Source organism: Tachyglossus aculeatus, chromosome 11, assembly GCF_015852505.1.
Source record: "Tachyglossus aculeatus isolate mTacAcu1 chromosome 11, mTacAcu1.pri, whole genome shotgun sequence".
NCBI lineage: Eukaryota > Metazoa > Chordata > Mammalia > Monotremata > Tachyglossidae > Tachyglossus > Tachyglossus aculeatus.
This window is the reverse complement of record NC_052076.1, coordinates 24,673,059-24,694,239: the sequence shown is the minus strand read 5'-3', so window position 1 is coordinate 24,694,239 and position 21,181 is coordinate 24,673,059. Positions and strand designations below refer to the sequence as shown.

The window sequence follows — 21,181 nt, the reverse complement described above, 5'->3', positions numbered from 1 at the left end:
AGAAAGCGCTCAGTAAATACGATTGAATGAATAAATGGATGAATGGCTCCCCCTTCTAGACTGTGAACCCGTTGTTGGGTAGGGACCGGCCCTACTTGTTGCTGAATTGGACTTCCCAAGCGCTTAGTACAGTGCTGTGCACACAGTAAGCGCTCAATAAATACGATTGAATGAATGAATGAATAAATACGATGGAATGAATAAATCTAACAAAATATTACCCTATTTATTTATTTTACTTGTACATATTTATTCTACTTTATTTTGTTAATGATATGTTTTGTTTTGTTCTCTGTCTCCCCCTTCTAGGCTGTGAGCCTGTTGTTGGGGAGGGATTATCTCTATCTGTTGCTGAATTGTACTTCCCAAGCGCTTAGTACAGTGCTCTGCACACCGTAAGCGCTCAATAAATACGAGTGAATGAATGAATGAACAGTAGACGCTCAATAAATACGATGGAATGAATGAATGAATGAAAGAAAGAAAGAAAGAAAGAAAGAAAGGAAGAAAGAATGAATGAATGAATGAATAAATGAATGAATGAATGGGTTCCGGGGCGTCCCGTTCTTAGAGGCTGGAAAGTTGTCCCATCCACTCCGCCTCTTGTCAGCTGGGTGACCTTGGGTAAGTCACTTCCTTCTCTGGGCCTCAGTTCCCTCAGCTGTAAAATGGGGATTACGACTGTGAGCCCCACGTGGGACAACCTGATCGCCTTGTACCTACCCCAGCGCTTAGTACAGTGTTTGGCACATAGTAAGCGCTTAACAAAAGCAGCGTGAGAAGCAGTGTGGCTCAGTGGAAAGAGCCCGGGCTTTGGAGTCAGAGGTCATGGGTTCAAATCCCGGCTCCGCCAATTGTCAGCTGGGTGACTTTGGGCAAGTCACTTCACTTCTCTGGGCCTCAGTTCCCTCATCTGGAAAATGGGGATGAAGACTGGGAGCCCCCCCGTGGGACAACCTGATCGCCTTGTATCCTCCCCAGCGCTTAGAACAGTGCTTGGCACATAGTAAGCGCTTAATAAATGCCATCATCATCATCATCATCATCATCAACAAAAACCATCATTATTATTACTGTCAGCTGTGTGACCTTGGGCTAGTCACTTCACTTCTCTGGGCCTCAGTGCCCTCATCTGTAAAATGGGGACTGAGACGGTGAGCCCCACATAGGACAGGGACTGAGTCCGACCTGATCAGCTTGTAGCCCCCCCAGCGCTTAGTACAGTGCTTCGCACATAGTAAGCGCTTAACAAATGCTATTATTATTATTATTATTATTATTATTATTATTACATTATCTGCCCTGCTCGGCGGGAGCTTGCCCGGTGCGGGCCGGAGTGTGGGGGAGGCCTGGCCTCGGGGGGCTCCGAGGGCGGGGTTTGGTACAGCGCTCTGCAATCAATCAATCAATCAATCAATCGTATTTATTGAGCGCTTACTGTGTGCAGAGCACTGTACTAAGCGCTTGGCAAGTACAAGTTGGAACATATAGAGACAATCCCTACCCAACAGTGGGCTCACAGTCTAGAAGGGGGAGACAAAGAACAAAACCAAACATTCTAACAAAATAAAATAAATAAAATAGATATGTACAAGTAAAATAAATAAATAGAGTAATAAATATGTACAAACGTATATACATCTATACAGGTGCTGTGGGGAAGGGAAGGAGGTAAGACGGGGGGATGGAGGGGGGATGAAGGGGAGAGGAAGGGGGGTAACACAGTACACGGTAAGCGCTCAATAAATACGATTGAATGAATGAATGAATGAATGGGGGGGTTCACTACAGAGTCAAAGGAAAGGTGAGGGCGCAGCGCCCCTTGGTGGCCGCCTCGGGCCTAGCTCCAAGGTTGGCACCCAAGGCTGCCACCCTGGGTACGCTAAAACTCCTGCCCCGGGATTATAATAATAATAATAATAATAATAATAATAATGTTGGCATTTATTAAGCGCTTACTATGTGCCAAGCACTGCTCTAAGCGCTGGGGAGGTTCCAAGGTGATCAGGTTGTCCCACGGGGGGCTCACAGTCTTCATCCCCATTTTCCAGATGAGGGAACTGAGGCCCAGAGAAGTGAAGTGACTTGCCCAAGGTCACCCAGCTGACAAGTGGCGGAGTCCGGATTTGAACCCAAGACCTCTGACTCCCGAGCCGGGGCTCTTTCCACGGAGCCACGCTGCTTCTCGTGGGGATGAATGAATGAATGAATGAATGAATGAACGAACGAACGAACGACCGAGGGAACGAACGAACGAATGAATGAATGAATGAATGAACGAATAAATGAACAAACGAATGAACGAATGGATGAATGAATGAACGAATGAATGAACAAATGAATGAACGAATGGATGAATGAATGAATGAACAAACGAATGAATGATTGAATGAACGAATGAATGAACAAACGAATGAATGAACAAACGAATGGATGAATGAATGAACGAACGAATGAACAAACGAATGAATGATTGAATGAACGAATGAATGAACAAACGAATGAACGAATGGATGAATGAATGAACGAACGAATGAACAAACGAATGAATGATTGAATGAACGAATGAATGAACAAACGAATGAACGAATGGATGAATGAATGAACGAAAGAATGAACAAACGAATGGATGAATGAATGAACGAATGAATGAACAAACGAATGAACGAATGGATGAATGAATGAACGAATGAATGAACAAACGAACGAATGAATGAACGAACGAACGAACGCATGACCGAACGAATGAATGAATGAATGACCGAACGGATGAATGAATGAACGGACGGACGAACGAAAGAATGAATGAATGAACGGACGAACGAGCGAATGAATGAATGAACGGACGAACGAATGAATGAACGAACGGACGAACGAACGAATGAATGAACGAACGGACGAACGAACGAATGAATGAACGAACGGACGAACGAACGAATGAATGAACGAACGGACGAACGAACGAATGAATGAACGAACGAATGAATGAATGAACGAACGACCGAACGAACGAAGGAATGAATGAGCGAGCGCCGGGCTCCCCGAGTTTCCACCAGGGGGCGCCTCGGTCCGGCGCCAGGCCTCCTTGGGCCCCACCAGGGGGCGCATTAGTCCGGCCGCGCGCTGTCCTCGCCGTCGCCAGGGGGCGGGTGCGCGAGGAGAGCCGCCGATTGGCCGCGGCGCAGGGCGTTCATTTGCATACCCCGAAAGCCCCCCGCTGATTGGGCCAGAAATGGGAGGTGAGAGCGAGCCGGCCCGGTGATTGGCTGGCGGGTCTCCCCTCTGCCCCCGGGCCCGGCCGGAGTCCGGCTCCCCTGGCAGTCCGGACCGGACCGGACCGGACCGGACCGGGCTCGAGGGCGCCCCTCTGGTGAGTGGCAGAACAGGCCCCTTAGCCCGGGCCCTGCGGACCCCCGGGCCTCAGTTTACCCTCCAGGACACAGGGTCGAGGGCACCGGGCGGAGGAATCCCGAGCAGGGCCGATTGGGTAGGGTCTCCCGGGGCCACCTGCCCGCCTTTTCCCCATGGAATAATAATAATAATAATAATAATAATAATAAAATAGTTAAGCGCTTACTATGTGCAAAGCACTGTTCTAAGCGCTGGTGGGGGGGATACAAGGTGATCAGGTTGCCCCCCGGGGGGCTCACAGTTTTAATCCCCGTTTTCCACATGAGGGAACTGAGGCCCAGAAATGTGAAGTGAAAGTCACCCAGCTGACAGTTGGAGGAGGCGGGATTCGAACCCATGACCTCCGACTCCAAAGCCCGGGCTCTTTCCACTGAGCCCCTATGGTTCTCTTGGAGGAAAGGCCCAGCACTGTTCTAAGCGCTGGTGGGGGGGATACAAGGTGATGAGGTTGTCCCACGGGGGGCTCACAGTCTTCATCCCCGTTTTCCAGATGAGGGAACTGAGGCCCAGAGAATAATAATAATAATAATAATGTTGGTATTTGTTAAGCGCTTACTATGTGCAAAGCACTGTTCTAAGCGCCGGTGGGGGGATACAAGGTAATCAGGTTGTCCCACTAGGGGCTCACAGTCTTCATCCCCATTTTACAGATGAGGGAACTGAGGCCCGGAGAAGTGAAGGGACTTGCCCAAAGTCACACAGCTGACAAATGGAGGAGTCGGGATTCGAACCCATGACCTCCGACTCCAAAGCCCGGGCTCTTTCCACTGAGCCACGCTGCTTCTCATGGAAGAAAGGCCCAGAGGCGTTAGGGCAGCCCCAAGTTTGGGGGGGTGTTTGTGAAGCGCTTACTAGGCGTCAGGCAAGCAGCGTGGCTCAGTGGGAAAGAGCCCGGGCTTTGGAGTCAGAGGGCGTGGGTTCAAATCCTGCTCCGCCACTTAGCTGGGTGACTTTGGGCAAGTCACTTCACTTCTCTGGGCCTCAGTTTCCTCATCTGTAAAATGGGGATGAAGACTGTGAGCCCCCTGTGGGACAACCTGATCACCTTGTATCCCCCCAGCGCTTAGTGGAAAGAGCCCGGGCTTTGGAGTCAGAGGTCATGGGTTCAAAACCCAGCTCCGCCACTTGTCCGCTGTGTGACTTTGGGCAAGTCACTTCACTTCTCTGTGCCTCAGTTCCCACATCTGCAAAATGGGGATGAAGAGTGTGAGCCCCCCCGTGGGACAACCTGATCACCTTGTAACCTCCCCAGCGCTTAGAACAGTGCTTTGCACATCATAAGCGCTTAATAAATGCCATCATTATCATTATTATTATTGAGAAGCAGCATGGCTGAGTGGAAAGAGCAGGAGCTTTGGAGTCAGAGGTCATGGGTTCAAGTCCCGGCTCCGGCATTTGTCAGCTGTGTGACTTTGGGGAAGTCACTTCACTTTTCTGGGCCTCATTCATTCATTCAATCGTATTTATCGAGCGCTTACTGTGTGCAGAGCACTGGACTAAGCGCTTGGGAAGTCCAAGTTGGCAACATATAGAGATGGTCCCTACCCGACAGCGGGCTCACGGTCTAGAAGGGGGAGACGGAGAACAAAACAAAACATATTAACAGAATAAAAAAAATAGAATAAATATGTACAAGTAAAATAAATACAGTAACCTCATCTGTAAAATGGGGATGAAGACATATTAACAGAATAAAATAAATAGAATGAATATGTACAAGTAAAATAAATAGAGTAACCTCATCTGTAAAATGGGGATGAAGACTGAGCCCCACGTGGGACAACCTGATCATCTTGTATCTCTCCCAGCCCTTAGAACAGTGCTTTGCACATAGTAAGTGCTTAATAAATGTCATTATTATTATAAGATAATAATAATAGTGGCAATTATTAAGCACTTACTACATGCAAAGCACTGTTCTAAGCGCTGGGGAGGTCACAAGGTGATCAGGTTGTTCCATGGGGGGGCTCACAGTCTTAATCCCCATTTTCCAGATGAGGTAACTGAGGCCCAGAGAAGTGAAGTGACTTGCCCAAAGTCACCCAGCTGACAATTGGCAGAGCTGGGGTTTGAACCCATGACCTCTGACTCCAAAGCCCGGGCTCTTTCCACTGAGCCACGCTGCTATCATTGGGTTGGGCCTAGTCCCTGACCCTCTCCATAGGGCTTTTATAATAATAATAATAATGGCATTTATTAAGCGCTTACTATGTGCAAAGCACTGTTCTAAGCGCTGGGGAGGTTACAAGGTGATCAGGTTGTCCCACATGGGGCTCACAGTCTTAATCCCCATTTTACAGATGAGGCCCAGAGAAGTTAAGTGACTTGACCAAAGTCACCCAGCTGACAATTGGCGGAGCCGGGATTTGAACCCATGACCTCTGACTCCAAAGCCCGGGCTCTTTCCACTGAACCACGTTGATTCTCTTCTCTTTTAGACTGTGATCCCACTGTTGGGTAGGGACCGTCTCTCTCTGTTGCCAACTTGGACTTCCCAAGCGCTTAGTCCAGTAAGCCCACAGTAAGCGCTCAATAAATACGATTGATTGATGGATTGATTCCGGTCTTAACGGCCGGGGTTTCAGGGGTGGAGGGAGGCGGGGAGACCCTCAGCCTGGGGGCTTTGGGGTCACGTTCTGGGAACGCCGGGGTCAGGGCAGGATGGGGACGGAGTCGGAGCGTCCGGAGCCCACGTGCCAACAGCAGTTCGAAGCGGCGGTCGGCGTCGTCCAGAGTCTGCCCAAGAATGGTGAGGCCGCCCCTTCCCACCCCCCGGGTTTGGGGGGCCCGAGTCGAGCGGCCCTGGTCGTGGGCCGGGGACACGTCCATCCTGTGCCGCCCGGCGGGCCCACCGCCCGGCCCTCCTCCGGCCAGGACCCTTCGGCCTACTTTCATTCATTCATTCATTCATTCAATCGTATTTATTGAGCGCTTACTGTGTGCAGAGCACTGGACTAAGCGCTTGGGAAGCTCAATCAGCAACAGATAGAGACCGTCCCTACCCGACAACGGGCTCACGGTCTAGAAGGGGGAGACGGTCGTTCATTCAATCGTATTTATTGAGCGCTGACTGTGTGCAGAGCACTGGACTGAGCGCTTGGGAAGTCCAAGTTGGTAACATCTAGAGACGGTCCCTACCCGACAGCGGGCTCACGGTCTAGAAGGGGGAGACGTTCATTTATTCAGTCGTATTTATTGAGCGCTGACTGTGTGCAGAGCACTGGACTAAGCGCTTGGGAAGTTCAATCAGCAACAGAGACGGTCCCTATTCATTCATTCATTCAATCGTATTTATTGAGCGCTTACTGTGTGCAGAGCACTGGACTAAGTGCTTGGGAAGTCCAAGTTGGCAACATAGAGAAACGGTCCCTACCCAACAATGGGCTCACAGTCTAGAAGGGGGAGACGTTCGTTCATTCAGTCGTATTTATTGAGCGCTGACTGTGTGCAGAGCACTGGACTAAGCGCTTGGGAAGTTCAATCAGCAACAGATAGAGACGGTCCCTACCCGACAACGGGCTCACGGTCTAGAAGGGGGAGACGTTCATTTATTCAGTCGTATTTATTGAGCACTGACTGTGTGCAGAGCACTGGACTAAGCGCTTGGGAAGTTCAATCAGCAACAGAGATGGTCCCTATTCATTATTCATCATTCAATCGTATTTATTGAGTGCTTACCGTGTGCAGAAGCGCTTGGGAAGCTCAATCAGCAACAGATAGAGATGGTCCCTACCCAACAGCGGGCTCACGGTCTAGAAGGGGGAGACGTTCATTCATTCAGTCGTATTTATTGAGCGCTGACTGTGTGCAGAGCACTGGACTAAGCGCTTGGGAAGTTCAATCAGCAACAGATAGAGACGGTCCCTATTCATTCATTCATTCAATCGTATTTATTGAGCGCTTACTGTGTGCAGAGCACTGGACTAAGCGCTTGGGAAGTTCAATCAGCAACAGATAGAGACGGTCCCTACCCGACAACGGGCTCACGGTCTAGAAGGGGGAGACGTTCATTCATTCAATCGTATTTCGCTGACTGTGTGCAGAGCACTGGACTAAGCACTTGGGAAGTTCAATCAGCAACAGATAGAGAAGGTCCCTATTCATTCATTCATTCAATCAATCATATTTATTTAGTACAGTGCTAAGCGCTTAGTACAGTGCTCTGCACATAGTAAGTGCTCAATAAATATGATTGATTGATTTATTGAGCGCTTACTGTGTGCAGAGCACTGGACTAAGCGCTTGGGAAGTCCAAGTTGGCAACATCTAGAGACGGTCCCTACCCGACAGCGGGCTCACAGTCTAGAAGGGGGATGACAGACAATAAAGCAAAACATATTAACAAGATAAAATAAATAGAATAAATATGTACAAATAAAATAAATAAATAGAGTAATAAATATGTACAAACGTATATACATATATACTGAGCACTTACTGTGTGCAGAGCACTGGACTAAGCGCTTGGGAAGTCCAAGTTGGCAACATCTAGAGACGGTCCCTACCCGACAGCGGGCTCACAGTCTAGAAGGGGAGACAGACAACAAAATAAAACATATTAACAAGATAAAATAAATAGAATAAATATGTGCAAATAAAATAAATAGAGTAATAAATATGTACAAACATATATACATATATACAGGTGCTGTGGGGAGGGGAAGGAGGTAAGATGGGGGGATGGGGAGGGGGAAAGGAAGGAGGGGGCTCAGTCTGGGAAGGCCTCCTGGAGGAGGTGATTCAATCGTATTTATTGAGTTCTTCCTGTGTGCAGAGCACTGGACTAAGCGCTTGGGAAGTCCAAGTTGGCAACATCTAGAGACGGTCCCTACCCGACAGCGGGCTCACAGTCTAGAAGGGGAGACAGACAACAAAATAAAACATATTAACAAGATAAAATAAATAGAATAAATATGTGCAAATAAAATAAATAGAGTAATAAATATGTACAAACATATATACATATATACAGGTGCTGTGGGGAGGGGAAGGAGGTAAGGTGGGGGGATGGGGAGGGGGAAAGGAAGGAGGGGGCTCAGTCTGGGAAGGCCTCCTGGAGGAGGTGATTCAATCGTATTTATTGAGTTCTTCCTGTGTGCAGAGCACTGAACTAAGCGCTTGGGAAGTCCAAGTCGGCAACATCTAGAGACGGTCCCTACCCGACAACGGGCTCACAGTCTAGAAGGGGGAGACAGATGACAAAACAAAACACGGAGACAGGTGTCAAAATCGTCAGAACAAATAGAATTAAAACTAGATGCACATCATTAACAAAATAAATAGACTAGTAAATATGTACAAGTTAAATAGAGTGATAAATCTGTAAAAATATATATACAAGTGCTGTGGGGAGGGGAAGGAGGTAGGGTGGGGGGTTCCTGCTTCAGCCCCAAAGCCTCTAGGCTGTAAGCTCGTTATTCATTCATTCATTCATTCATTCATTCAATTGTATTTATTGAGCGCTTACTGTGTGCAGAGCACTGGACTAAGCGCTTGGGAAGTACAAGTTGGCAACATATAGAGATGGTCCCTACCCAACAACAGGCTCACAGTCTAGAAGGGGGAGACATTCATTCATTTATTCAGTCATATTTATTGAGTGCTTACTGTGTGCAGAGCACTGGACTAAGCACTTGGGAAGTACAAGTTGGCAACATATAGAGATGGTCCCTACACAAAAACGGGCTTACAGTCTAGAAGGGGGAGACATTCATTCATTCATTTATTCAATCGTATTTATTGAGCGCTTACTGTGTGCAGAGCACTGCACTAAGCGCTTGGGAAGTCCAAGTTGGCAACATCTAGAGACGGTCCCTACCCAACAATGGGCTCACAGGCTAGAAGAGGGAGACAGACAACAATGGGCAGAGACTTTGTCTGTTTGTTGTTGTATTGTCCTCTCCCAAGCGCTTAGTCCAGTGCTTTGCACACAGTAAGTGCTCAGTAAATATGATTGAATAAATGAATGAATAAATGAATGAATGTCTCCCTCTTCAGCGCTTAGAACAGTGCTTTGCACATAGTAAGCGCTTAACAAATACCATTATTATTATTATTGTTACAACTGAATGAAGAAACGAATCCCTCTTCTAGACTGTGAACTGAATAAATGGATGAATAAATGAATGAATGTCTCCGTCTTCAGCGCTTAGAACAGTGCTTTGCACATAGTAAGCACTTAACAAATACCATTATTATTATTATTATTACAACTGAATGAAGAAACGAATCCCTCTTCTAGACTGTGAGCCCGCTGCTGGGTAGGGACCGTCTCTCTATGTTGCCAACTTGGACTTCCCAAGCGCTCAGTCCAGCGCTCTGCACACAGTAAGCGCTCAATAAATACGATTGATTGATTGATTGATTGGTTGGTTGGTTGGTCCCCTGCCCCTGTCCTACCTGTCTGCCTGCCTCGGCCCACCGATCCGTCAGTCATCCCCCCACCCCGTCCTCTCCCCAGGGCTGGGTTTCCGTGGGGGTGCCGCCCCTCCCACCCCCCTCATATGAGGGGAGTGGGGATGATGACCAGCCCGCCTTCCCGTCCCCGCAGGCTCCTACCGGCCCTCCTACGAGGAGATGCTGCGTTTCTACAGTTTCTACAAGCAGGCCACCGTGGGCCCCTGCCCCATCCCCCGGCCCGGCTTCTGGGACCCCATCGGCCGCTATAAGTGGTAAGCCCCCCGCTCCCCTGAAGCCCCCCGCACCCCCGGCCGGCCCGGTGGCGACCGGTGACCGGAGCCCTGCCTCGCAGGGACGCTTGGAACAGCCTGGGCCGGATGTCCAAGGAGGCGGCTATGACAGCCTACATCTCGGAGATGAAGAGGGTGGCTCAGAAGGTACCGGCCCGCGGGGCCTCCCTGCTCCTGCCCATGCCAGGCCTGGCTCCGCGAGGCCTACTTTCAGGGTGCTGACGGGCGTTGACCGCCCAGAACAACTCCAGACGTCCTCCATCAATCAATCAATCGTATTTCTTGAGCGCTTACTGGGTGCGGAGCACTGGACTAAGCGCTTGGGAAGTCCAAGTTGGCAACATCTAGAGACGGTCCCTACCCAACAGTGGGCTCACAGTCTAAAATTAGAGTCCTGCCTCCTGCCCACTCCTCGCCCATCCTCTCCTGAGTCCCTCTGCCCACGCTGTGCCCCCAACATTGAGTCCCGTCCCCCCCACTGATCCCACCCCTCCATAGTGACCTCCCTCCCCTACACGCTCTGCCTTTCTCACCTGGGCTGGGCCTGGGCCCCCGATTTGGGGGCAAGGCGGAGGCCGCGGTAGGGCTGAGCGGCCCCCATCCGTGTCTTTCCGCCCCTGCCCATCCCAGGTGATTGACACGGTGCCCCTGGACGATGTGGAGGAGGATACGTTTGGCTACTTCGAGCCCCTTTACGCCGTGATTCCGGACATGCCAAGGCCCCCGGAGACCTTCCTCCGCAGGATCTCAGGTACGGCGGGGGGGCCCGGACCCCCAGAGACCTTCCCGGGGGACGTATCTCAGGTAGGGTGGGCAGGGGGGCGAGGACGGCCCAGACCTCCACAGCCCATCCTCCAGACGATCTCAGGTAGGGTGAGGGGAGACGGGGGGCCGTAGTTGCTGGAAATTCCAATCGATCAATCAATCAATCGTATTTATTGACCGCTTACTGTGTGTAGAGCACTGGACTAAGCGCTTGGGAAGTCCAAGTTGGCAACATCTAGAGACGGTCCCTACCCAACGGCGGGCTCACAGTCTAAAAGGGGGAGGCGGAGAACAAAACCGAACGTACTAACAAAATAAAATAAATAGAATAGATATGGACAAGTAAAATAAATAAATAAATAAATAAATAGTAGATTGCATCCAACGCTTAAAAGAGTGGAGAAGCAAAGTGGTCAATCAATCAATCAATCAATCATATTTATTGAGCGCTTACTGTGTGCAGAGCACTGTACTAAGCGCTTGGGAAGTCCAAGTTGGCAACATCTAGAGACGGTCCCTACCCAACAGCGGGCTCACAGTCTAGAAGGGGGAGACAGAGAACAAAACCAAACATACTAACAAAATAAAATAAATAGAATAGATATGTACAAGTCAAATAAATAAATAAATAGTAGATTGCATCCAACGCTTAAAAGAGTGGAGAAGCAAAGTGGTCAATCAATCAATCGTATTTATTGAGCGCTTACTGTGTGCAGAGCACTGTACTAAGCGCTTGGGAAGTCCAAAGTGGCAACATCTAGAGACGGTCCCTACCCCAACAGCGGGCTCACAGTCTAGAAGGGGGAGACAGAGAACAAAACCAAACATACTAACAAAATAAAATAAATAGAATAGATATGTACAAGTCAAATAAATAAATAAATAGTAGATTGCATCCAACGCTTAAAAGAGTGGAGAAGCAAAGTGGTCAATCAATCAATCGTATTTATTGAGCGCTTACTGTGTGCAGAGCACTGTACTAAGCGCTTGGGAAGTCCAAAGTGGCAACATCTAGAGACGGTCCCTACCCAACAGCGGGCTCACAGTCTAGAAGGGGGAGACAGAGAACAAAACCAAACATACTAACAAAATAAAATAAATAGAATAGATATGTACAAGTCAAATAAATAAATAAATAGTAGATTGCATCCAACGCTTAAAAGAGTGGAGAAGCAAAGTGGTCAATCAATCAATCGTATTTATTGAGCGCTTACTGTGTGCAGAGCACTGTACTAAGCGCTTGGGAAGTCCAAATTGGCAACATCTAGAGACGGTCCCTACCCAGCAGTGGGCTCACAGTCTAGAAAGGGGAGACAGAGAACAAAACCAAACATACTAACAAAATAAAATAAATAGAATAGAGATGTACAAGTCAAATAAATAAATAAATAGTAGATTGCATCCAACGCTTAAAAGAGTGGAGAAGCAAAGTGGTCAATCAATCAATCGTATTTATTGAGCGCTTACTGTGTGCAGAGCACTGGACTAAGCCCTTGGGAAGTCCAAGTTGGCAACATCTAGAGACGGTCCCTACCCAACAGCGGGCTCCCAGTCTAAAAGGGGGGAGACAGAGAACAAAACCAAACATCCTAACAAAATAAAATAAATAGAATAGATAGGTACAAGTAAAATAAATAAATAAATAGTAGATTGCATCCAATGCTTAAAAGAGTGGAGAAGCAAAGTGGTACAATCAGTCAATCAATCAATCATATTTATTGAGCGCTTACTGTGTGCAGAGCACTGGACTAAGCGCTTGGGAAGTCCAAGTTGGCAACATATAAAGACAGTCCCTACCCAACAGTGGGCTCGCAGTCTAGACGAGTTGTGTCTCAACTCTCTGACATCTCGCTGCTTACTGTGTGCAGAGCACTGTACTAAGCGCTTGGGAAGTCCAAGTTGGCAACACATAGAGACGGTCCCTACCCAATCATCATCATCATCAATCGTATTTATTGAGCGCTTACTATGTGCAGAGCACTGTACTAAGCGCTTGGGAAGTCCAAGTTGGCAACACATAGAGACGGTCCCTACCCAACAGTGGGCTCACAGTCTAGACGAGTCGTGTCTCAACTCTCTGACGTCCCACCCCACTGGGCCTCGGTATCCCCGCGGCCCTCCACCCGACCTCTGCCTCTCCCCGACAGCAGCCCAGGCCTCGGGAGACCTCGCTGTCCACACCATAGCCCCCAGCCGCCCAGAGGGCGAGGTTTGGGGGGACCCTGTGGAGCAGCCGGACCGGCCGGAGCCCGAGCAGGTGAGAGGGTCCCATTCCCTACTGAGAGCTCACCTCCTCCAGGAGGCCTTCCCACACTCAGCCTCTTCCTTCCTCTCCCCCTCGCCCCCCCATCTTACCTCCTTCCCTTCCCCACAGCACCTGTACATATGTATATATGTTTGTACAGATTTATTACTCTATTTATTTATTTTACTTGTACCTATCTATTCTATTTATTTTATTTTGTTAATATGTTTGGTTTTGACTCCCCCTTTTAGACTGCGAGCCCACTGTTGGGTAGGGACTGTCTCTCTATGTTGCCAATTTGTACTTCCCAAGCGCTTAGTCCGGTGCTCTGCACACAGTAAGCGCTCAATAAATACGATTGATGATGATGATGATGATGATGTATTCCCCCTTCCTCCTCCCCTCCCACCCAAGTCCAGAGCTGCCCGGGGTGGAAAGCCTGGGTCCCCTGCGGGCACAGCCAAGCCCCAACCCTAAAGTTTTCCCCCCCCTGCAGAGCTCGGCCCCCAGGGAGACGCCCCCAGGACCCTCGGAGGGACGGGGCAGCCCCAAGCCCCCAGAAGACAGAGGTGAGTGCCACCCCCTTTCCCCCCCCCGGGGCTGACCCTGGACCTCTCTTTCCTCTTCATCAGCAGGGCTGGGGTCTCCTCCCCCGTCTTCACTGAGTGGTAGGGTGGTCCCTGGGGGCGTCCTCCTCAGTGTGGGGGTCCCTGGGAGTCCCCCCCCCCCCAATTCTAGAAGGTGATACCCAGGGATGGGGGTCCTCTCCCCCCTCCTCAGTGCATGGGAGGGGCTCTCTTCCATCCCCCACCCTCTCTGCAGGTGAATCAATCAATCAATCGCATTTATTGAGCGCTTACTATGCGCAGAGCACTGGACTAAGCGCTTGGGAAGTCCCAAGTTGGCAACATGTGGAGACGGTCCCTACCCAACAGCGGGCTCACAGGCTAGAAGGGGGAGACAAGCCAGAGCCGCCCAGTCCACACACCTAGCTGCCGGCCTCCCCTGATCAATCAGTCAATCAATCAATCGTATTTATTGAGCGCTTACTGTGCACAGAGCACTGGACTAAGCGCTTGGGAAGTCCCAAGTTGGCAACATGTGGAGACGGTCCCTACCCAACAGCGGGCTCACAGTCTACAAGGGGGAGACAAGCCAGAGCCGCCCATCATCATCATCATCAATCGTATTTATTGAGCGCTTACTGTGTGCAGAGCACTGTACTAAGCGCTTGGGAAGTCCCAAGTTGGCAACATATGGAGACGGTCCCTACCCAACAGCGGGCTCACAGTCTACAAGGGGGAGACAAGCCAGAGCCGCCCATCATCATCATCATCAATCGTATTTATTGAGCGCTTACTGTGTGCAGAGCACTGTACTAAGTGCTTGGGAAGTACAAGTTGGCAACATATAGAGACAGTCCCTACCCAACAGTGAGCTCACAGTCTAAAAGGGGGAGAGACACCTAGCCCAGTCTACACACCTAGCTCCCGGCCTCCCCGATCAATCAGTCAATCAATCAATCGTATTTATTGAGCGCTTACTGTGTGCAGAGCACTGGACTAAGCGCTTGGGAAGTACAAGTTGGACCTTCCTGTCTCCACTCCCTGGACCCACCCCCATGGGGAGCCTCCCTGTCACCCCGGCTGACCTGAGTATTCACCTGTCCATTCATTCGGATCGTATTTATTGAGCGCTTACTGTGTGCAGAGCACTGTACTAAGCGCTTGGGAAGTAGAATCCAGCAATAAAGAGAGACAACCCCTGCTCACAACGGGCTTATGGTCTAGAGGGGGGAGGACAGACATCAAAACAAGTAAACAGGCATCAATATAAATAAATAGAATTATAGATCATATATACATAAGTGCTATGGGGCTGGGCAGGGGGAGGTCGAGCTGCTGTGTGACCTTGGGCAAGTCACATAATAATAATAATAATAATAATAATAATGGTATTTGTTAAGCGCTTACTATGTGCAGAGCACTGTTCTAAGCGCTGGGGTAGATACAAGGTGATCAGGTTGTCCCACATGGGGCTCACAGTCTTATTCCCCATTTTACAGATGAGGTCACTGAGGCCCAGAGAAGTTAAGTGACTTGCCCAAAGTCACACAGCTGGCTTAACTTCTCTGAGCCTCGGTGACCTCATCTGTAAAATGGGGATTAAGACTGTGAGCCCCGCGTGGGACAACTTGATCACCTTGTATTCCCCCTCGGCGCTTAGAACAGTGCTCTGCACATAGTAAGCGCTTAACAAATGCCATCATTATTATTATTATTATTATGCGGAAGGGAGGGGGAGCTGAGGGAAAGGGGGCGTTCAGTCTGGGAAGGCCTCTTGGAGGAGGTGAGCCTTCAGTAATAATAATAATAATGATGGCATTTATTAAGCACTTACTCTGTGCAAAGCACTGTTCTAAGCACTGGGGAAGTTACAAGGTGATCAGGTTGTCCCACGGGGGGCTCACAGTCTTCATCCCCATTTTACAGATGAGGGAACTGGGCCCAGAGAAGTGAAGTGACTTATGATGGCATTTATTAAGCGCTTACTATGTGCAAAGCACTGTTCTAAGTGGTGGAGAGGTTACAAGGTGATCAGGTTGTTCGGGGGGGCGGGGGGGGGCTCACGGTTTTAATCCCCATTTTACAGATGAGGTAACTGAGGCCCAGAGAAGTGAAGTGACTTATGATGGCATTTATTAAGCGCTTACTATGTGCAAAGCACTGTTCTAAGCGCCGGAGAGGTTACAAGGTGATCAGGTTGTTCGGGGGGGCGGGGGGGGGGCTCACAGTTTTAATCCCCATTTTACAGATGAGGTAACTGAGGCCCAGAGAAGTGAAGTGACTTATGATGGCATTTATTAAGCACTTACTATGTGCAAAGCACTGTTCTAAGCGTCGGAGAGGTTACAAGGTGATCGGGTTGTCTGGGGCGGGGGGGGGGAGGCTCACAGTTTTAATCCCCATTTTACAGATGAGGTAACTGAGGCCCAGAGAAGTGAAGTGACTTGCCCAAAGCCACCCAGCTGACAAGTGGCAGAGCCGGGATTCGAACCCACGACCTCTGACTCCAAAGCCCGGGCTCTTTCCCCTGAGCCACGCTGCCTCTCAGTAGGGCTTGGAAGGTGGGAAGAGTGATTTTCTGGGCGGATGACGTTGCCAACTTGTCCTTCCCAAGCGCTTCGTCCAGTGCTCCGCACACAGTGAGCGCCCCATAAATACGATTGATGACCGATTGATTAGTACTGCTTAGTCCAGTGCTCTGCACACAGTAAGCGCTCAATAAATACGATTGACGATAATCGATTGAGGAGGGGAGGGCGTTCCAGGCCCGAGGCGGGACGCGGCAGTGAGGCTGGAGGCCCGGTGAGAAGGTTCGCACCCCGAGGCCTGAGTCATCATCATCATCATCATCATCAATCGTATTTATTGAGCGCTTACTATGTGCAGAGCACTGTACTAAGCGCTTGGGAAGTCCAAATTGGCAACATCTCGAGACAGTCCCTACCCAACAGTGGGCTCACAGTCTACAAGGGGGAGACGGAGAACAAAACCAAACAGACTAACAACTCTCCCCGGCCTCGTGGGGTCGAAGTTCAGGGGTCAACCCGGTGCTGGGACTCCGGCCCTTCAGCCCATTTTAGGGATGAGAAGGGGGCCGAGCACCAGGAGGGTCCTCCGGGAGTAGACCGGCCCGCCGAGGAGGCCCGGCCCGGCCCGGAGTCCGCGGCCGCGGAGAGGGGACCGGACCTGCGGCTCACCGGGACCGTGCGGGCCCTTCAGGACGGGATGGCCGAGGTCCAGCGGCGGCTGCGGGCCCTGGAGCGCCTGCCACCCGCCGGGCAGGTGAGAGCGCTTAGAACATTTATTTACCTATTTATTTATTTATTTATTTGTGTATTTGTGTATTTGTGCATTTATTCATATTTATTTATTTATTTATTTATTTATTTAATTCATTCATTCATTCATTCATTCCATTCATTATTTATTTATTTATTTTATTTATTTATTGTTTATTTGTTTATATTTATGTTTAGTTATTTATTTATACGTATTTATTTATTTATTTATTTATTTATTTGCTTATTTATTTATTTATTCATTTATTTGTGCGTGCATTTATTTATTTATTTATTTTTTGTTTGTGTGTTCATTTATTCATTCATTTATTTATTTATTTATATTTATTTATGTGTTTATTTGTGCATTTATTTATTTATTTATTTATTTGTGCATTTATCTATTTATATTTATTTATGTATGTATGTATTTATTTATATTTATTTATTTATTTATTCATTTATTCATTTATTTATGCATTCATTTATTTATTTGTGTTTATTTATTCATTCGTGTATTTATGCATTTATTTATTTATTTATTTATATTTATTTATATATTTATTTGTGTGTATATTTATTTATATATTTATCTGTGTATTTTTATTTATTTATTTATTTATTTATATTTATTCATTCATTCATTCATTCATTCATTCATTCATTTATTCTCTATTTATTCATTTATTTATTTTACTTGTCCATATCTATCCTATTAATTTTATTCTGTTAGTCTGTTTGGTTTTGTTCTCTGTCCCCCCCTTTTAGACTGTGAGCCCGCCGTTGGGCAGGGACCGTCTCTAGATGTTGCCAACTTGGACTTCCCAAGCGCTCAGTCCAGTGCTCTGCACACAGTAAGCGCTCAATAAATATGACTGATTGATTGATTACTCTATTTATTTTACTTGTACATATCTATCCTATTTATTTTATTTTGTTAGTATGTTTGGTTTTGTTCTCTGTCTCCCCCTTTTAGACTGTGAGCCCACTGGTGGGTAGGGACCGTCTCTATATGTTGCCAACTTGGACTTCCCAAGCGCTTAGTACAGTGCTCTGCACACAGTAAGCGCTCAATAAAGACTGTGAGCCCACTGTTGGGCAGGGACTGTCTCTAGATGTTGCCAACTTGGACTTCCCAAGCGCTTAGTCCAGTGCTCTGCACACAGTAAGCGCTCAATAAATATGACTGATTGATTGATTACTCTATTTATTTTACTTGTACATATCTATCCTATTTATTTTATTCTGTTAGTATGTTTGGTTTTGTTCGCTGTCTCCCCCTTGTAGACTGTGAGCCCACTGTTGGGCAGGGACCGTCTCTATATGTTGCCGATTTGTCCTTCCCAAGCGCTTAGTCCAGTGCTCTGCACATAGTAAGCACTCAATAAATACGATTGATGATGATGATGATGATGAACAGTGCTTTGCACGTAGTAAGCGCTTAACAAATAGTAATAATAATAATAGCATTTATTAAGTGCTTACTAAGCACTGGGGAGGTTACAAGGTGATCAGGTTGTCCCACGGGGGGCTCACGGTCTTCATCCCCATTTCACAGATGAGGTTAACTGAGGCCCAGAGAAGTGAAGTGACTTGCCCAAAGTCACACAGCTGACACTTGGCAGAGTCGGGATTCGAACCCATGACCTCTGACTCCAAAGCCCGGGCTCTTTCCGCTGAGCCACGCTGCTTCTGTGCCATGATTATTTTTATTATTATTAATGCCATGATGATGATTATTATTATTATTACGGCCCGGAGGCTGCCCCCTCCTCCACGTTCGGGACGGTCTGGCCCACGGAGCGGGGCCTAGTCATCATCAGTCGTGTTTATCATCAATCATATTTATTGAGCGCTTACTATGTGCAGAGCACTGTACTAAGCGCTTGGGAAGTACAAATTGGCAACATATAGAGACAGTCCCTACCCAACAGTGGGCTCACAGTCACTAGAGAGTCACCTCTCTATATAATAACAGCGTTTATTAAGAAGCGCTTACTAGGTGCGAAGCACTGTTCTAAGCCCACGTGAGACACCTTGTAAATTCCCCAGCACTTAGAACAGTGCTCTGCACATAGTAAGTGCTTAATAAATGCTATTATTATTATTATTATTATTATTATTATTATTATTATCCCCAGCGCTTAGAACAGTGCTCTGCACATAGTAAGTGCTTAATAAATGCCACCATTATTATTATTATTATTATTATTATTATTATTATTCTAAGCACTGAGAAGCTTACAAGGTGGTCACAGTCTTCATCCCCATTTTCCAGATGAGGGAACTGAGGCCCAGAGAAGTGAATCAATCAATCGTATTTATTGAGCGCTTACTGTGTGCAGATGATGATGATCAGTCATGTTTATTGAGCACTTACTGTGTGCAGAGCGCCGCGCTTGGGAGAGTACAGCGCAACGACAGGACCTATTCCTTGCCCGCAGCGAGCTTACAGTCTAGCGGGGGAGACAGACAATCAATCAATCAATCCATCGTATTTATTGAGCGCTTGCTGCGTGCAGAGCACCGGACTAAGCGCTTGGGAAGTCCAAGTTGGCAATATTTAGAGACGGTCCCTACCCAACAGCGGGCTCACAGTCTAAAAGGGGGAGACAGAGAACAAAACCAAACATACTAACAAAATAAAATATATAGAATAGCTATGTACAAGTAAAATAAATAAATAAATAGAGTAATAAATCTGTACAAACATCTATCCATCTATCCAGGTGCTGTGGGGAAGGGAAGGAGGTAAGATGGGGGGGATGGAGAGGGGGACGAGGGGGAGAGGAAGGAAGGGGCTCAGTCTGGGAAGGCCTCAATCAATCAATCAATCGTATTTATTGAGCGCTTGCTGCGTGCAGAGCACTGGACTAAGCGCTTGGGAAGTCCAAGTTGGCAACATATAGAGACAGTCCCTGCCCAACAGCGGGCTCACAGTCTAAAAGGGGGAGACAGAGAACAAAACCAAACATATTAACAAAATAAAATAAATAGAATAGCTATGTACAAGTAAAATAAATAGAGTAATAAATCTGTACAAACATATATCCATATATACAGGTGCTGTGGGGAAGGGAAGGAGGTAAGATGGGGGGGATGGAGGGGGGACGAGGGGGAGAGGAAGGGGCTCAGACTGGGAAGGCCTCAATCAATCAATCAATCGTATTTATTGAGCGCTTGCTGCGTGCAGAGCACCGGACTAAGCGCTGGGGAAGTCCAAGTTGGCAACATTTAGAGACGGTCCCCAACAGTGGGCTCAGGCCCGACGCTGACCCCCTCCGCCCCTCTCGTCCCCCATCCACAGAAGCGCCTCTCCCGACCCCTCCGTGTCTCCGGCCGGACGTTGGCCTTCCTGGTTTTGTGGCCGTTCGTGGCCCAGTGGCTGTTCCGGCGTCTCCGAGCCCGGATGAGGTGAAAACCCTCGCTTTCCGACCAGTACGTCGCCGGAGGTTGCCCCTTCCCGCCGTGGGCAGGCCGCACGCCAAGCCCGGGCTGCCCACCCACGACCCCCAGGACTCCCGCCGCGAGGACTTCGTCGGTCGCCCCTGCCCCTGGCCAGGAGGACGCCCTCGGACCCTGGCAGAGGAGCCCCATCCTCATCAATCGTCTTGATTGAGCGCTTACTGTGTGCAGAGCACTGGACTAAGCGCTTGGGAAGTCCAAGTTGTCAACATAGAGAGACGGTCCCGACCCAACAGCGGGCTCACGGTCTAAAAGGGGGAGACAGACAACAAAACCTGGGACCCACCTGGGAGATCAATCAATCAATCGTATTTATTGAGCGCTTACTGAGTGCAGAGCACTGGACTAAGCGCTTGGGAAGTCCACGTTGGCAACATATAGAGACGGTCCCTACCCAACAGAGGGCTCACAGAGAACAAAACATCCTGGGATCCACCTGGGAGATCAATCAATCATATTTATTGAGCACTTACTGAGTGCAGAGCACTGGACTAAGCGCTTGGGCAGTCCAAGTTGGCAGCATATAGAGACGGTCCCTATCCGACAGTGGGCTCACAGTCTAGAAGGGGGAGATCCCATCCCTCAGCTGCTGCCAGGACACCCCCACACGCCCCGTCTTTGTGGGTGTTGGGCATCTTCTAGACTGTGAGCCTGTTGTTGGGTAGGGACCGTCTCTATATGTCACCAACTTGGACTTCCCAAGCGCTTAGTCCAGTGCTCTGCACACGGTAAGTGCTCAATAAATACGATTGAATGAATGAA

The 21,181-nt window shown here is 48.4% G+C and overlaps 1 protein-coding gene across 4 annotated transcripts; it reads left to right on the top strand.

Moving 5' to 3' along the window:
- Nucleotides 1-3,305: 3,305 nt before the first annotated feature.
- ACBD4 (acyl-CoA binding domain containing 4) lies at nt 3,306-20,620 on the top strand. 4 transcript variants are annotated; one of them, XM_038754141.1, is made up of 9 exons: nt 3,306-3,370; nt 6,072-6,160; nt 9,962-10,082; nt 10,163-10,247; nt 10,731-10,851; nt 13,013-13,122; nt 13,607-13,679; nt 16,708-16,958; nt 20,262-20,620. In XM_038754141.1, the coding sequence occupies exons 2-9, from the start codon at nt 6,073-6,075 to the stop codon at nt 20,370-20,372; spliced, it is 960 nt and encodes a 319-aa protein (XP_038610069.1). In that variant the 5' UTR covers nt 3,306-3,370; nt 6,072; the 3' UTR covers nt 20,373-20,620. The 4 variants fall into 4 exon arrangements, with proteins under 4 accessions (XP_038610069.1, XP_038610070.1, XP_038610071.1 ...); XM_038754142.1 differs by having other exon boundaries at nt 3,314-3,370; nt 6,067-6,160; nt 13,016-13,122; XM_038754143.1 differs by having other exon boundaries at nt 3,314-3,370; nt 6,067-6,160; nt 16,747-16,958.
- Nucleotides 20,621-21,181: the final 561 nt, after the last annotated feature.